Consider the following 19,142-nt stretch of genomic DNA (forward strand, 5'->3'; position numbering starts at 1 on the left):
TGTCGTCCAGCCACAATTAGTCAAAACCCAAAATTTCCTGGTCAGTTGCACAATGGAGGCATTTATTTTCACTGAATGAAGACTATGAAGAGAACAGGAATGTCTATCAATGTGCAAACCAGCTAAAACACTCCTTGGCCGACTCAACATAAAAAGAGAGTTTTATGGAGTGACTGATTAAAGATGGCATCTCTTAGATGATCATTTACTTCATTTTCAGTGAAGTTTTGTTGATGTTTGCTAAATGATTTTCATTGTGTGTTGGTTTATAAAGGAATATCAAATATACACTTAAAAGTTTGGAATAATTCCTATTTTTAATGTTCTCTGAAAGAAGTCTCACCAAGGTTGAATTTATTTGAGACAAAATACAGTAAAAACAGTGAAATATAACTGTTCAAATAACTGTTTTCTAGTGAATATCTTTTAAAAAAGTAACTCAAGCACAGAAGGTGCAAAAGGCACCTGTTGTATCCATTGGCGTTCCTATTCTTTATCTTCTTCCATTTCTTCCACACTTGAGTCTATGGCAGCCCATAGAACCGCTTGCGGGAAATTTGTCAAATTTGGCACACTGATAGAGGACAGTCTCATTATTAACCACAGCAAATTTGGTGTCTCTAACTCAAACTCTCTAGCGCCACCACACAATTATACTCATGTTTATGCTAATAACTTTTGAACCATAAGGTTTAGAAGGAAAATTATTTTCCATCTGATTCCTTGGCTCATGCCGAGTCAAATTAAAACATAGTAAGGTTCTGTTTTTTCACTATATTTAATAGTTTCGCAAAAAGTACTTTTCAAACTCATTCTAGACACTTGATTTTCACCCAAATTGGCTCAGATCACCTTCAGACCATGCTGGCAAACATGTTTGGAATTCAAGTTAATTAGTTGAACCATTCTTGAAAGAAGAGCATGCTAAAATGGATGTGAGGCTATATGTTCGCAACAGTTTCGTGTATTGAGACCAAACTTGGTGTGTGTCATAACAACCATGGCCTGAGGCTACCTGGACAGTTTCAGCACAGCGCCACTTAGTGGTCAGGAGATATGAAAAATGCAAAAAAGCTTTTTTGCTTATAACTTTCGATTGGTTGGACTAAAAACTCTTTAGATTTTGCACCACATGCCAATTCGAACCACACCCAATTTCAAGCATTTTAAATTTTGAGACAAAATGCTATATTTTGCACTGCAATGCATTGGCGTATCATTACGAAACTTGGTATGTGTCTACTTAAAAAAAGTTTGGGGGCAGCGCCTCCTTGTGGCCAAAAGTTATAAAGAGATTTACAAAAATGCTAATAACGTTTAAATAAATTGGGCTATTGTACTGAAACTGGTCTCAATTATTCTTTGGGTCATGTTGAGAACATAGGTACCAATTTTGCCAGTTAGCTGAAATTCCTGTCCGCCATGTTGATTTATGTTGAAAACTTACTTTTTTGAACTCCTCCTAGATCACTGGTCCAGTTTTCACCAAATTTGGTGAAATTCATCTTCAGACCGTGATGACAAGAAGTTACAGAATTCGTGTCGATATACAAAACGGTTTTCGTTTAACACATCAATGAATTTGCTGGAATCATGCCAAACTGCACCTGAGGTTGTATCTCTGCGAAGCTTTGACATATTGACACCAAACTTTGCATGTGCCATTGACACTTCACACTGACTGTGCCACATCAATTTGGTAACAGTGCCACCTATTGGTCAAAAGTGATAAAGTGATAGTGATATCAAAAGTGATATTCATTAACCAGTAATGATGAAATTCCCAAAATGCTAATAACTTTTGATTGCATTAGCATATTGTAATGAAACTGCTCTCGGAATATTCCTTAGGTCATACCAAGACCATACATGCTAATTATGCCTCAGTTAGCCAAACTTCCTGTCCGCTATTTTGATTTATGTTGAAAATGTTTTCAAACTCCTCCTAGACCATTGGTCCGATTTTTCTTCAAAAAGTTACGGATTTCGTGTTGACAGACAAAACCATTTTTGTGTAGCACCGCAACAATTTTGAGGCATGATGCCAGACTACCTCTGAGGCTGTATCTCTGCAAAGCTTTGACATATTTACACCAAACTTTGTGTATGCAATTGTCACCTCACACAGAAAAACACCACATCTATTTGATAACAGTGCCACCCATTGGTCAAAAGTTATAAGCCATTAAATCAAATTACTAGAGGTTGTATTCATGATTTTTCAGCCATTTTGACTAAAATCATCCTAAAATGGCTATAATTACTCATTGTTGCAGTCGGTCTGATGCTCTTTGCCATGTTTAGCTCCTCATTTTGCCTCTGTTGTGCTTGGCCCCTTAATTGCTGCGTGCAGCTATATTTTATTTCTGAGATCAAAGCTGAATGTTCAGCATCATTACTCCAGTCTTCAGTGTCACACGATGCTTCAGAAATCATTCTAATATGCTGATTTGTTTCTCAAGAAACATTTCAGATTATTATCAATGTTGAAAACGTTTTGTTGCTTAATATACAGTATAACCACGATGTACTATCATTCAAAAGGCTCCTTAAACTGATCAAAAATGACATTCATAATGTTCCAAAAGATTTCTATTTCAAACAAATGCTGTTTTATTGAACGTTCTAATTGTCTGTGAATCCTGAAAAATAAAATGTATGATGGCTTCCACAAAAATATTGGGCAGCACAACTGTTTACAACATTAGTAATAATCAGAAATGTTTCTTAAGCAGCAAATCAGCATATTAGAATGATTTGTAAAGGATCATGTGACACTAAAGACTGCAGTAATGATGCTAATAATTCAGCTTTGATCACAGCAATCCATTACAGCTTAACATATATTCACAGGGAAAACTGTTATTTTAAATTGTAATAATATTTAACATTGTTCCTGTATTTTTAATAAAGAAATGCATCCCTAGAGAGCAGAAGAGACTTCTTTCAGAAACCTTTATCAGTACTAAACATGGATAAATCACACGCATTAAATCAGAAACAACATAAAGGGGAAAACATTCTGACATCTGCTTGTGGTAATAACTGACCGACCTCTCCAGCTAGTTTGGAGTTTGACGTAGCAGTTAAAAACACTGAGCAGAGCAGCAGCACATGTTTCATGGGAGTTCAGCGTCAGAGCATCAGTAGAAGGAATACTGATTCTCCACAGCTCTAGTCCGTCGTGTGCCATCGCTGTCGTGGTAGTCGTCGGCTCCGGCGGCCGTGGGCTCCAGCAGTCTCTCTGCGCTGTTGCTGCGGCTGTGGAGGCCGGTGCCCATCAACACTCCTGCGGCCGGCTGAGCCATCGGCGACGAGGATGAGCTGGATGACAACACTGCGTCCGGTGGAGCGGCGGCACCGGGCAGCTGATGTATCGGCGGGGTCGGTTCGGCCCGACAGACGGCGGCGTCCCTCGGGGCTGGTGGGATATGAGGAGCCACCACATCTGTGCAGACACACCCAGACGAAAAGTCAAACCATACTGTAAAAAGAGCCAAAGTCAACTACAGTAACTCACACAGGAGCTTCAGGAAAGAGTGTTATTGGTGCATTTCAAAACAGTAGAGAAAATGTGATCGAAACATAGAAATTAGGCAAGATTATGCCTGGTCTCTAGATTTGGCTTGGTTCCTCCTATTTGTGGTCTATTTGGTGATTTTTATGTGCGATGACAATTAATGTCATAAGCTTTTTTTCTTAATTTACAACAAGCTTGTGTATTATTGTCTGCGTCTGAATCCATGACTACTACAATGACATTTCTAACAGGATTTTGCAGGTTTTATTGAGGTAAGTTTAAAGGGGTCATTGGATGCAAAACTCTTTAACATGTTGTTTGAACATTAATGTGTGTTGGCAGTTTGTGTACACAACCACCCTACAATGATAAAAATCCACCCAGTGGTATTGTTTTTTTAATCTTTAAAAGTAATATCCCCTTTTTAAAATCAGGTAATTCTCAGATTCTTGTCGGTGTGACGACACACATTTAGCACTGTTTCGCTGCTAAATGCGGCTAAAGCAAACATTAGAATTTAAAGGAACATGCAACAGAATAGCTCGCTCTAAAAGGGTAAAAGAGTGTTTTTTACCCTACCACTGAAAAATTTTAACCAAAGTATGTTATGGACTTCTCATTAAGACCCTAAAGAATCAAATCAACTTGTGGAAAATGGGCATCCGATGACCCCTTTAAGGCTTTCTAAGACCTTTTTAAGATCAAGTAAAGAAAATAGTAGAAATAAATTGAATGGAACACACTATTGTCAATATGTTCTCTAAATGTAAATGTGAACTTCAAAGTCTGTATACTGTATATCTTCCAACAGATTTTAATTCACTTTATAAAAATACAAGTCTAAAGATTCTTAAATCAAGATGTATTTAATTGAGAAGCAAAAGAAAATAATATGGGAAAATGCTCAAAATGAAGAGTTTATGGTTAAAACAAGATCAAATATCTGCCAATGGGCTCAGAGAAATCTACTTTATTCAAAGGGTAAACAAGATTTATTATTCTTGTTTTAAGGATTGTGTTTCTCAGAGAACAAGACTTCACATGTTCAGCTTGCATCTCGAGTATCTTCATTTAAAGGTGCCATAGAATGGAAAACTGTATTTAGCTTGGCATAGTTAAATAATAATAACAGTTCAGTACATAGACATGACATACCGTGAGTCTCAAACACCACCATTTCCTCCTTCTTATATAAATCTGGTGTTTGCAAAAGACCACTGAAAAATAGGTCAATTCCCACATAACACTGACTATTACGCAATAGTCCCGATCGTTAATAAAACGCCCCAACATTTGCGTCGCCCAATCATCATTAACCTCAGTACATCAGTAAAATAAGGCGAGCCACTGAAGGGACATGGTTAGCTTAATGCTAGTGCTAGCCTGTTACATTGCAGAACATAAGATTTCACTTCCCACATAAACAGAGAGATGACTGCGCTGATGATGGCCAATGATTTACAGATACTGAGCATCACTAACAAGCATCTAAACTTGTGTGGTAAGTACTGTCGCTGCAGAATAACGTTACACAGAGCACATTCGATCACAATAGTGAGAGTAGTCGCCGATTCAAAATGGCAGATTCAACAAACTGCATATTAAAAGCGGTTAGAGCTCCATAATTAAATATATATTTCCTCCATGTGCAGGCTATTGTGAAACAGCCAATCAGAGCAGAGCTCATCATTAATATTCACGGACCTTCCAAATAAGGCAATAACAGAGCATTTCATTCTAGGGACAAATCCTAGGGTTGTAAATGGACTTGTAAAACCGTTTCTGGAGATTTTTTGCCCTTTCCTATGCCATATACCTTCTATTTAGATATAAAAGAACAATTTAAAATATTGTATCAATGCATTCTATGATACCTTTAAGGATGTTTAGATATTTGTACTGGAAAACAGACAGAAATACTAAGGTAGATACTTGTTTTTTTGCAGTGTATGCAAACCTTTAATGTCATGACTTCATCAGTTTAAGATTTTCTGCTCTGATTTTAGACCTTTTTAAGACCCTTAAAGTATGATGTAAAGTTCACTTAAAGAAAACTTACGAGTATACTTACAGTATAAAACTACTAAACTAGTAGTTTACTGAGACTATACTTCAAAGTGCACAAAAAATTCTTAAAAAAGTATTTAATTTGTAAACTATCAGTATACCTATAAGTTCACTTTTAGTATACTTGCAGTGCAAACTAAAAACATAGATGTAAACTAGTTGTGTACTCTAAGTTTACTACTGTTATACTTTTATATACTAGCAAGTGGGCCAATTTAGTCCCAAGAAGTATTGAAATAGTACACTTAAAAGTATACTACTAGTACACTGATATTTGTATACTTACTACATGAAGTATACTTAAAAATATACTTGAACTTTACTTAAGTATACTTAATAAAATAAACTTGAAGTATACTTCTTTTTAGTAAGGGTATTTACTTAAAGGTGCCATAGAATGCATTGAGAGAATATTTTAAATTGTTCTCTGATATCTACATAGAAGGTATATGGCATAGGAAAGGGCAAAAAATCTTCAGAAATGGTTTTACAGGTCCATTTACAACCCTAGGATTTGCCCCTAGAATGAAATGCTCTGTTTTTGCCTTATTTGGAAGCTTCATGAATATTAATGAGCTCTGCTCTGATTGGCTGTTTCACAGAGCTCAATAGCTCACACATGGATAAAAATATATATTTAATTAGGAGCTCTAGCCGCTTTTAATATGCGGTTTGTTGAATCTGCCGTTTTGAATTGCCGACATTTTAGTCTCATGATACTCATACTGTGATGCATGTGCTCTGTGTAAAGTTACAATGCAGAGACACAAGTACTTACCACACAAGTTGAGCTGCTCCTCAGTGATACTCGGGATCTGTAAATCATTCTGCATCATCAGCGCAGTCATCTCTCTGTTTATGTGGTAAGTGAAATCCTATGTATTGCAATGTAACAGGCTAGCGCTAGCATTAAGCTAACCGTGTCCCTTCAATGGATTGCCTTGTTTAACTGATGTGCTGACGTTACTGATGATTGGGCGATGCAAATGTTGGAGGTGTAACTATTAACGATCTCGGCTGTAACACCGACTGTTTCGTAACAGTCGGTGTTATGTTGGAATTTACCTATTTTTCGCTGGTCTTTTGCAAACACTAGATTTATATAAGAAGGAGGAAGCGATGGTGTTTGAGACTCACGGTATGTCATGTCCATGTACTGAACTGTTATTATTCAACTATGCCAAGGTAAATTCAGTTTTCCATTCTATGGCACCTTTAACTTACTTTAATTTCCTCTTAGAGATGACTTCAGGTTTAACAGCATCTGACTATACAAAGTAAAGTGTGTTTGAACACTAGGCCAGTCCCTTCGTGTCTAACTGACCAATTTTTGACCAGAATGAGCTGCAATGTGGATAAGGCGTCATGCTGATACTACAACAATCTCACTAAGTAACACTCATGGTCAGCGTAAACAACAATGCCAAAAGTGCCTGGTACCACAGACTATGACCCACAGAACAGTGACTGTATCAGCAAGACAATAATCTGCTGTCACTGTTGGTTTGGGAGTATCGTGTTGGGGTTACAAGTCACACACTGGACAACAGTGACATCCTGACAGATGTCAGTCAGCAGCTGCTATTCAGAAGGAATCCTGAGAAATCTGGTTCTTGACTCATCACTGTGTGTTTGTGATTGTGTACCTGTGGGCGACCGCTGGACTTGTACGTATGAGCGCAGCGTGATGTCTGTGGAGCCGCCGGACTCCAGCGGGATGGGGTGTGCGTGGAAGTGCCGTAACATGTCGGCGACCGTCTGGAACCACAGGTGATGAACGTGACACTGACCGTTGTCATTCACAGACAACCGCAGGTGCTGCCAAACACACAAACAACACAAATCTAAACATAAAGTAAACAAAACTTTCGCGGCAAAAAATGCATTTCTTACTTCGATTTTTTGTCTTTCCAGCCAAAATATCTAAAAATTTATTTAATCAAGAAGGATTTTCAAGACTAATAAAAATTATTGCCTTGTTTTCTGAAAAAACTACTCAAAGATAAGTGTGTTTTTGCTTGAAACAAACTAAATAATCTGCCAGTGGGGTAAGAAAAATAATCTTGTTTTCTGTTTGAAATTAGATTTTTTTTGCTTACCCCATTGGCAGATGTTCTAAGCAAAAACTCACTTAATTTTGACTTGTTTTTTATGAAAACAAGAAAATAATTTTTACTTGTCTAGAAAATCCTTCTTTATTTAAGAATTTTTAGATATTTTGGCTGGAAACAAGACAAAATCTAAGTAAGAAAAGCATTTTTTGCAGTGTATTAATTATTAATGTGTTCATTTGAGTTGTCTGTCATTTGGTGAAATTATTATATGTGACTCAGGACCACATTCAATAGGGACACAAACCAGTCATAAGGGTCAAGTGAGATCTGAAAGCTGAATAAATATGTTTTCCATTGATATATGGTTTGTTAGGATAGGACAATATTTCACTGAGATACAACAATTTGAAAATCTGAAATCTGAGGGTGCAAAAAAATAAAAATATTGAGAAAATTGCCTTTAAAGTTGTCCAAATAAAGTTCTTAGCAATGCATATTACTAATCAACAATTACATTTTGATATATTTACGATAGGAAATTTACAAATGATATTCATTAATTTCCTAATGATTTTTGACATAAAAAAAGATAATTTTGACCAATGTAATGTATTTTTGGCTATTGCTACAAATATACCTGGGCCATTTTACAGAATTGGTGCAAACTACTGTCCCACAACCAAAAAACACATGCATTTAAAAAGCATTTAAGTATTCAAATCTTAGATGTTTACCAAGTTCCTTCTATTGAAACTCACAATAATATTTAAAATATCTGTAAGCTTAATATATATAAAATAATAATTTAAGGGGTGCTTTCAATTGGGAGGTGGCTGTCCTGAACCCTAACCCCTACATTTCAGCATATGATAATGACATTGAAATATTTTTTGCATTTTATTCCGTTGTTTTTATAAATATCTTTTTGATTTTGTAGAGAAGTGAAGTAAACGTGTTCAAAATTATAAAAAATCTGTGTGTAACTTTATGTAACATAACTACCAAATGCCCTTTTTGTGCAATTGAGCACACCTTTTTGGGAGTTACTCCATAACATTTAGTTTTTTTTTGTGTACAACTGTTCAGAACTGTGCTAAAAGTGTCAAAAGTAAAGTATACTGAATTATCAACTAAGATGTTATGATAGTGTTTGGTTCAATGTATATTCAAACTAATGAATCCTTAACGCTGAAAACAGTGTGAACAACTTTTTGCCTTTTACAAAGAAAAATGGGATTCAACATACAACAAATCTCATAAACCACACTTAAAATATTGTTAAAACTGTAATTGTTATTGATTTACCTATGCAAATTTTTATTAAAATATATATTTACAAGGTAGATGTAAGCAAAATCAGGTCAATATAATCCTTCTTATTAAATTATATATTGCTGTTTCTGCAGTGACAAATTTGGGGAGAGGACAAATATTCCAAATCTTTCTGAAAATACAATTTGAGAATTAACTGCACAATTAACTTGTATATTATATAGTTTGCATACACACAAAATTAGTGGGAAAAGAAACATTTTTTTCAATATGTTTTCAACTCTGTATTTGGACCAATTCTGTAGAATGGCCCATAATGTATGTGGGAACACATGTGCAATATGTGTAAACATTTCTGACATTGAATAAATGTTTTATAGTATAAATATCTAAACATTCTTGAATCAAGAAAAGCCAAATAACTGAAGATATTAAAAGTATGTTTTCTTCAAAAAAAAAAAAAAGTTTTGTTGGTTTTTCCCAATGTGGTAAGAAACATAATCTTAATTTAAAGGGGAAACAAGATTATTTTTCTTTACCCATTGGCAGATCTTTTTTCTTGTTTTAAGCAGAAACTTTAAGCAGAAACAAGACAAAAATATAGCTGCAAGCAGCAATTACGGGGCCAAGCACTCAAAGCGGCAAATGAGGAGCTAAGGATGGCAGGAACAGCAGACCAACTGCAACAATAAGTAAAACGAAGCCATTTTAGGATGATTTTAGTGAAAACGACAGAAAAATGATACTGATATGATTTAATGGCTTATTAGGTTTTACCAACAGGTGGCGCTGTTATCAAATCAATGTGGTGTGTTTAGTGTGAGGTGACAAACGTGCACACAAAGTTTGGTGTCATTATGTCAAAGTTTTCCAAAGATATAGCCTTAGAGTCATTTTCACATCAAGCCTAAAATTTATAGAGGCGCTGTACGAAAACGGTTTCATCTATCAACATGAAGTCCATAACTTTTTGTCAGCACAGTCTGAAGATGATCTGAATCGATTTTGGTGAAAATCGGACAAACGGTCTAGGACTAGTTCGAAAAAGTAGGTTTTCAACATAAATCAAAATGGCGGACAGGGAGTTTGGCCAACTGTGGCATAATGGGTATCTATGTTGTCGGCATGACCCAAGGAATATTTTGAGACCTGTTTCATTACAATAGGCTAATGCTATCTACAGTTATTAGCATTTTTGTTCATTTTAAAACTAATGGTTAATGAATGCTTCATTACTCTTGACCAATAGGTGGCGCTGCTACCAAATTTATGTGGTGTAATCAGTGTGAGGTGGTAATGCCACATACCAAATTTGGTGCAAATATCTCAAAGCTTTGCAGAGATACAGCTTCCGATGCGCTTTGGCATCTTACCTGCAAATTCATTGATGCGTTAAATGAAAATGGTTTCGAATATCGACACGAAATCCATAACTTTTTGTCAGCATGGTCTGAAGATGATCCGAGTCAAATTTGTGAAAATCCGACTAACGGTCTAGGAGGAGTTCGAAAAAGTAGGTTTTCTACATTTATCAAAATGGCGAACAGGAAGTTATGCCAATTTTGGCATAATTGGTATCAATGTTCTCGGCCTGACCCAAGGAATATTTTGAGATCACTTTTATTACAATAAGCCATTTTTTTCAGAAGTTATTAGCATTTTTCGAAATTTCGTTATAACTTTTGACCACAAGGTGGCGCTTGCCCCAAAATTTGTATGTACATTCAGGGCATGGTGCCGAACATTTTTGTAATTATTGTCGAAACGATACGTTAATCAGTTCTCAAGATATAGCATTTTAAAGCTTAATTCAAAATGGCCGACACCCAAAATGGCTGACATGGGAAAATTGGATATGGGTCGACTCGGCATGCTCCTCCGAATCTAACAAGACCAGTTTTGAGATTTTTGGTCAAACCACTGAGAAGTTATAAGCAAAAATAGCCATTTTTCATATCTCCTGACCACTAGGTGGCACTGTGACGAAACACTGTAGGTAGCCTCAGGTTATGCTTGTTATAACACACACCGAGTTTGGTGTCAATACGACAAACCGTTGCCGAGATATGGCCTCACATCCATTTTTGCGCGCTTTTCGTAAAATTCGTTTGCATGTTATTCGAAAACAATTTGTCCAATCAACTTGAATTCCATAACTTTTTGCCTGCATGGTCTGAAGATGATCTGAGCCAATTTTGGTGAAAATCAGACAAACCGTCTAGGACGAGTTCGAAAAAGTAGGTTTTACAAACAAAAAATTATATAAAAAAAACTAAACCTTACGATTTTTGAAATTTGGTGTTCATTCGACTCGGCATGACCCAAGGATTCAGAGAAAATTGGAATTTTGATTTTATGGCTTACGGTTCAAAAGTTATCAGCCAAAATAAAGTGAAAGTTTGGACAAGTGGTGGCGCTAGAGAGTTTGAGTTAGAGACTCCAAACTTGCTATGGTTAAAGTTGAGACTGTCCTCTATTAGTGTGCCAAATTATACAACTTTCCCGCAAGCGGTTCTATGGGCTGCCATAGACTTGCGGCGGAAGAAGAATAATAATAAGAAACGAAAACAATAGGTGCCTACGCACCTTCGGTGCTTGGCCCCTAATTACTAAGTACAGACTATTTATGTGCTACATATACTATATAGTACTCAAGATATTAAGTTAGACATGTCAAATTTCCATGATGGCATGGCTTTAACAAGAATTTACCAATTGTCCAAAAACCTAAAATTGTATTATTATATAATATCACATTAATCAATGCATGGCCATGCATAGCCCATGCATATTTTGCACACTGCAAAAAAATGCTTTTCTTACTTAGATGTTTTGTCTTGTTTCCAGCCATAATATCTAAAAAATATTAAATCAAAAAGGATTTTCTAGACAAGTAAAAAATATTTTCTTGTTTTCAGAAAAAGCAAATCAAAATTAAGCACGTTTTTAGCCTAAAACAAGCAAAATAATCTGCCAATGGGGTAAGCAAAAAAAATCTCATTTCAAACAGAAAACAAGATTATTTTTCTTACCCCATTGGCAGATTATTTAGCTTGTTTCAAGCAAAAACACACTTAATTTTGAGTAGTTTTTTTCTGAAAACAAGACTAATTTGTATTAGTCTAGAAAATCCTTCTTGATTTAAGAATTTGTAGATATTTTGGCTGGAAACAAGACAAAAAATCTAAGTAAGAAAAGCATTATTTGCAGTGAAGTATATTGAAAAATATAAGCACTAGTTTCACATTTATGGAAATGTATATTTTCCAGTATAATCCTATATGTGACACTGGACCACAAAACCAGTCTTAAGTCGCTGGGGTATATTTGTAGCAATAGCCAAAAATAAATTGCATGGGTCAAAATTTTTTATTTTTCTTTTATGCCAAAATCATTATGAAATTAAGTAAAGTTCATGTTCCATTAAGATTTTTTGTAAAATTCCTACTATAAATATATCAAAATGTAATTTTTGATTTGTAATATGCATTGTTAAGAACCTAATTTGGACAACTTTAAAGGTGATTTTCTCAGTCTTTTAGATTTTTTTGCACCCTCAGATTTCTGATTTCAAATAGATGTATCTCAGTCAAATATTGTCCGATCCTAACAAACCATACATCAATAGAAAGCTTATTTATTGAGCTTTCATATGATGTATACATCTCAGTTTTGTCAAATTTAACCTTATGACTGGTTTTGTGGTCCAGGGTCACATATACTGTACTGTATATATATATATATAAGAACAGCATGTTTCCTGCAGGTGTATGACAGATATCTGCTGAGACGTAATGGCTGTCATAAACTCTGAATACCGCGGCTCACCTTGGCTTTGCCCTGGAAGTTGAAGGTAAGGACGTATTCTCCTGGACGTGTCTCGCTCTGGCGGATCACAAACAACCCGTGACTCCGTGCACCGCCTGCAAGAACGAGCTGGGCCGCTCGCACCCGCGACAGGGTCCCGTGGAACCATGGGTAACCCGCCAAACTGGCATCTCCTTCCACTTCAACAGGTGTTTCACCAGGGCTTCCTAAACGACAGGAGCAATGTGAGTGGTTTGTTTGTGTGTTTCCACTGTTCTGTTGCTGATGCAGGAACCTAATCTGGCCCAGACTAAAAACAAAGTGGTTTTGGGTGGGAAAATCAGCAGCCCTAAACATGCTAGTCTTACTAATTTTGGAGGCCAGATAATAACGAATAAAAAAGCAAGGAATATTATAACTATAAAATATATTTTTATAAACACTTGCCAAAACAATAACAATTTAGTGTGTCTAGATTTAGACTGACACACAACAAATAAGATCATACTCACTCTAATCAATAAAATGGCCTGATGTGTTTAAATGTGCTGCAAACCTACTCCTGCCAGTTTCATTTCAATGTTTGTCTTACAATTTATTTATTATGATTATATTTATGAATATCATATATTAAGAATTGACTATAATTATGAGGATATATTAATATTTAAATAATTCTGAAACATAAATTGCATGAAATTAGAGCACATAAAACACACAGGACAATTTGCCCAGATAAAATTGTGGCAACTTGCCCCAACCTGACATTTATGAAAAATACTATTTTCAAATTCAAATCTAAACCTTAATCATAAAATGACTCCGTGTTAATGTACATTAGTGTGTTTTATCATGCTCACTTGTTACACAACATAACATGATGATGATACTACAATTTTGGAACAGAATACGCAAGAAATATCCTACACTGTATAAAAAACTGTATAATTTTTTACAGTTGTTTTACCCATATTTTGAATTATGCTCGTCAGTGTGTTATGTTCTAGGGTTAACATTAATGTGTGAAAGCTAATGGATAATGTTTGGATTTTTTAACAGTGTAACTGAAATGTTACAGTTGAAAACAAGTCACTGAGGTATAGTGCTTCTCTGTGTAAAAGCTAGCCTCAGTCTTTCCTATTTGCAAACCAAACCTAAAAGTATGTTATTTTCATGTGGTGATATTTGCATGAGGTTATTGATTGACATTTGTCCTCTCTAGTCACTAACAGGTTGTGTGTACTACTCTCTAATAGTTCATGTGTTTTCTTTCTTAGTACTTTTGGTGCAGTAAACAGCATGAAGTCCATCTTTATTCTTTTTCTGCCTAAAATACATTAAAGGGATGGTTCGGACTTCGGAGTGCATAGCAATAAAGTCAATTCTACTCCGAACCATCCCTTTAAGGGGCGCATTAAAAGAAACTGAAAAACTAAATCACAAAGATTCAGTGGATTCATCTAACTGGAATCTTTCTAAATTTATATACAAAAATCACTTTTAAATCACATTGATTTGTGAATCAGAGGCTGACAAACCTATTATTTGTAAAAGTTAAGACTCAGCCAAACCTTCCTAAAAAGGCTCAATCCAAATCCAAGAAATCCGTGGTTAAGTTATATTTACAACACTGTTCCAGAACAGTACAGCGCAAATATTCGAGTGTGTGCAGCGCATTTTACAGAGGGCTGTTTCCTGAACCTGGGAGAGTAGCCTACATGCCGGCTGTGAACACTATAAAGTGGGGCAATTCCAACTCTGCAAGGATAGTCTGGTGCGTCTGACTCGCAGCCCGTAAGTACGTTTTCAAATTTGAAGAATTTGCTACTTCCTATTTAAACGCCAGTTTTGATCAGTGTAGAGTAGTGCTGCTTCTTTGTCGTTTCTACAATCACAAATGCAGACATTTATGCAACACAAAGCGTAAAAAGACAGTATTAGTCATCGTAATCAGTAATTATGTCCCCACTGGATGCAACAAGTGCCTAATGGGTTTTATTGTTTTTGTCTCGTCATGGCGGGACACGGCATCACAACATGGTAAGGGGCGTAACAATATTTGGATAATCACAACGCACCAGATAGCTGGCTAATCACACTGCAAAAAATGCTTTTCTTACTTAAGATTTTTTGTTTTGTTTCCAGCCAAAATATGTAAAAATTATTAATCAAGAAGGATTTTCTAGTAAAAATTATTGTCTTGTTTTCAGAAAAAAAAGTCAATATTAAGTGCATTTTTGTTTGAAACAAGCTAAATAATCTGCCAATGGGGTAAGAAAAATAATCTTGTTTTCTGTTTGAAATAAGATTATTTTTCTTACCCCACTGGCAGATTATTTTACTTGTTTTAAGCAAAAACTCACTTTATTAATTTTAATTTTTTTCTGAAAACAAGAAAATAACTTTTACTCGTCTGGAAAATCCTTCTTGATTTAATAGATTTTTTTGTCTCAGGGATTAAAGCAAAAAAATAAAAAATCTTCTGACTGAAAATTTTTCCTCCAAAAAATCTTGACCAAACACCATTCCACAGCCATACCTTTCTTACTTTCTTATAGTGCGTGTCCTCCTAATTAAAAAAATGTAGCCTTCCTAATATGAGGTGATAATTGACTCTTGATTTACAGCGAGAGTTTCTTTTTACCTTTGTACTGCTATTAAAAAAATGATTAAATGTCATTATCTGTCAAACTTAAATCAAACATACAAATAAATGACCAATTATACAAAATTTGTATTAATAAAAAATAATTTGTAATACAGAGGTGGCACAAAGGAACACAAAAGTGGTTTGTAGGTGCAACTTCAGACATTTAATGATGCTAATAAATTGCAAATAAATTGATAAATTCATGTTGAGATAAATGTTTTAAATATACATTTTTAATATGGAAATTTTACGTTTTAGATAAATAAGTATACGTTACAATGGCACTAAATCTGCCAGCAGGTGGCGGTAAGTCAAATGATTCATTGAACGGCTGATTCATTCGGGAATGAAGCAAGTGACTGTCTTTATAAATGGATAATCATGAACTGAAGATTTGTTCAAAAATGCGCTTTCATTCATGAATGAAATACCGCTGTTTTGCTTTTAGAGATGCGCACTTTATTTTGGAAATATTTTCATTGAAAAAAATGGGGATGATTTTTGGTGTGCTGACAGAACAACAACAAAGCGCTATGAGTTTCTTTTCCCCTCATTTTCTCTAACTGACGGAAATCCGTCATAGACTTGTCTCAGGTAACGGAAATCCGTCGTAGCGACGGAGAACTTTAATCCCTTTGTCTTGTTTCGAGCCAAAACTTCTAAAAATTAAGTAAGAAAAGCATTTTTTGCAGTGCAGAGAACACTGCGCTTTTCAGAGCGATGAGCTTTTTCGCGTTTCATAAAGGCGGGCCAGAGAGGAGCAACAATAATGTACAGTATGTGGAAAATAATGTGTTTTTTGAACCTCAAACCGCGTAAACACATTGCATTGCACCAAATACACAAAATAATGCTCTTTTTAGCAACAGCTGAAACTGATTGTCCCGAGACAAGCAGCATTGTGGAGGTAACAGCGTGTACCTGATGGTGTGCTAGTGTTCTGGGCCTCTGGCGACTGCAGGAAGCGCTCTAACGGGACATGTGAGGGGTGCTGGGTGACGGGTGGCTCCTGACAGCGGCCAGCAGTCGACTGATCAGCAGCAACAGAGCACAGCCGCTCAGACCCCCGATGGGAACCTGAACAATACATCCACAAAATAATCCAAACTCCTCTGGCGTCGAGTTCCAGAATCATCATATGTACAAATAGTATTTATCTGAGCAGCTTCTATGAGGCCTGATGGCCAATAAATACTGATTTAGACTGAGCATGTGGAAGCAGATGTGTCATGATGACGTACCGTCACACAGCAGCTCACAGCTGCAGGACGACACCAGCGAGAAGTCCTTGTGCGGTTGGCTGTGAGCACATGACGCCAGCTCGATGTCATCGCCACTGTCCCTATAACACAGAGACTGATACATCAGCAACTACAATCAAGAAAAATTAGCGTTTCTGATGGATTTAAAGCTTAAATTCCATTGTTACTTAATACTGTAATTAAATTAGACTTCAGTTTAGAAAAGTAACAAAAAGAAGGGTTTAAAAAGTGTTCAAACTGATGCTGTTGTACTGGTTTATTCTTGCTTACGACTAGGGATGCACCGATCCGGGATCGGCCGATCCACTTGCGCGTTTTGTCAATAAAGCCGGTTCTGTAATCAGCGGTAAATGCCGTCAGGTGCATGATTTCACGTTGAGCCGTATATACTACACACAGCCGTTGTTCACAGACAAGATGCGCAAATCCATGTTCATTATCAGTGTGAATGTGCGCAGCTCGTCTGTGAACAACGGCTGTGTGTAGTATATATGGCTCAACGTGAAATCACGCACCTGACGGCATTTACCGCTGATTACAGAACCGGCTTTATTGACAAAACGCGCAATGGATCGGCCGATCCGGATCGGTGTATCCCTACTTACGACCAAACAAAACATTGTCTAAATGTCTTATTTACTTTCTCCCGATGTTTTCCCAACAAACCTTTTACCTGCAACATCCAAACATGTATTTAATACTTATTTTTGAGAATCACTTTCACTTGACCAAGATCTTAATCTATTATTTGTCTTTGAATCACTGGTCACTGGTCTGATCCTTTTATATTGTCATATTGGTACTATCAGCACTAAAACTTGCATTAATCAATGTATTCAACATTATTCACTAAAATGATAAAAGAAAGGTTATCATACTTAGTATTTTCGTCTTGTTTTCTAGTACAAATATCTAAACATTCTTGAATAAAGATACATTTAATTGAGAAGCAAAATGACTTGATTATTAAATTTAGTTTTCTCCAAACAAAGAGAAAGATATTTTTTAAACATCCAAAAAAAAGAAAATGTGTTCACTTGTTACTCAACATAACATGATACTGTAAGTTTTGAATATAAGGCACAATAATCTAAAGTATTAATCTAAAGTAATTTTCCATATAACAGGAATTCTAAAATAAATTTAAAATATATATTTTTGCTTTAAGGCAAAAAAAAAAAAAACAGCCAATGGGTTAAGAAACATAATTTAAAGGGAAAACAAGATTATGTTTCTTAACCCATTTGTCAGATATTTTTTCTCTTTTTTTTTTCAGAAAACAAAATAATATTTATAGACTTAAAGGTCCCATATCGTACACATTTCTGGAGGTTTATTTTATTTGTTGATGTCCTTAAGAATATATATTTGCGGTATAAGTGTCAAAATCCATCTCAATATATTTTTACAGCTCCTTTTTTAGGAGCTCTGTCAAAAACAGGTCGATTTTGGCCCATCTAATTAATATTCATGAGCCTCTCTTCTGATTGGCCTGTTGTTTTCTGAGTGACGCACAACCAGGCCAATCACAGGTAACTACGGTCATGTATGCTGTAAGCGTAAGCGAGCTCAGAGCAATAGAGAGAGCTGATACTCAACAGGATATTTCAGAATGATCATTAATGTTTTTTCTTTTACAAACACCGAATGCAGTAAGCTACATAACTGTTGCTTTAGTAAAGCCCCTTTCACAATGCGCGCTGATTCTGGAAAATTACGGGAACTGTGTGAACCAAAGCCAGAACCTAAAGGCAGTGTTGTAGTAATGATGCACGTTATCAAGCGACTCTTCACAACGAAAAATAACGTTACGTGCAAAGTGGAATGAAGCAGCGATCATCAGGCAGAGCCAGCTCCTCACTATCAGCGCTGAAGCACAGTTTGTTCAGGTTAGTTTCAGTTTAGTGAAACGTACGCGTCGCATTACATCTCACATCCAAACGTCACATGTCTTTATGGTTTGTGTGTAAAGCACGCACAGATCCCGGAAAACAACTGTGAATGAACCAAATTAAACAATTCCGGAACAAATCGTGGGACACATTATGCGTGTATTTACCGGAATCGCTGTGTGAAAGAGGCTGAAGTTGACGTGCTGCCGGTCTCTTATATTAACGTTGTTCTGAAGCCTGTGTAATGATCGTAGCTTGACATCTATCGACTGAACAGGGTTTTCTCCACTTGTTTTCCTGTTGTTGTTGCTCAATGGAATGGATGCGTTGTTGTCTGGGGGTTTGACAAAAGGAGGGTGGGACGTTGGTTTGTGACTGAAGGCGGTGACTTGAGTCGATCGGACGTCACATCGTTACGGAAGTCACAGCTGCTCGTGAAAATGAACAGCTACTTTAAGCAGGCTGTGTGCAATTTACTGTGGATTGACTGTTTTGAAACTCATATGGTAGTTAGATAGCCCCTAGACCTTAGTTATCATGAAAAAAGCCAGGAAATTTTGATTTTGACGATATGGGACCTTTAATATCTTGTTATTGTACTTCTCAAGTAATTGTATC

At 36.1% G+C, this 19,142-nt stretch overlaps 1 protein-coding gene across 1 annotated transcript in view; it reads right to left on the bottom strand.

Moving 5' to 3' along the window:
* Window positions 1-293: 293 nt before the first annotated feature.
* The window catches only part of LOC141285455 (SH2B adapter protein 2), a 36,974-nt gene continuing 18,125 nt past the window's right edge, over window positions 294-19,142 (bottom strand). Inside the window, exons 5-9 of the mRNA XM_073818467.1 lie at window positions 16,612-16,712; window positions 16,292-16,447; window positions 12,742-12,947; window positions 7,234-7,405; window positions 294-3,448 (exon numbers count right to left, since the gene is read on the bottom strand). Of these exons, the coding sequence (XP_073674568.1) occupies window positions 3,144-3,448; window positions 7,234-7,405; window positions 12,742-12,947; window positions 16,292-16,447; window positions 16,612-16,712 (940 nt within the window). The 3' untranslated portion in view covers window positions 294-3,143. The remainder of the gene's footprint in view (window positions 3,449-7,233; window positions 7,406-12,741; window positions 12,948-16,291; window positions 16,448-16,611; window positions 16,713-19,142) is intronic.

Source organism: Garra rufa, chromosome 14 (genome assembly GCF_049309525.1).
Source record: "Garra rufa chromosome 14, GarRuf1.0, whole genome shotgun sequence".
In the NCBI taxonomy this organism is placed as follows: Eukaryota; Metazoa; Chordata; class Actinopteri; order Cypriniformes; family Cyprinidae; genus Garra; species Garra rufa.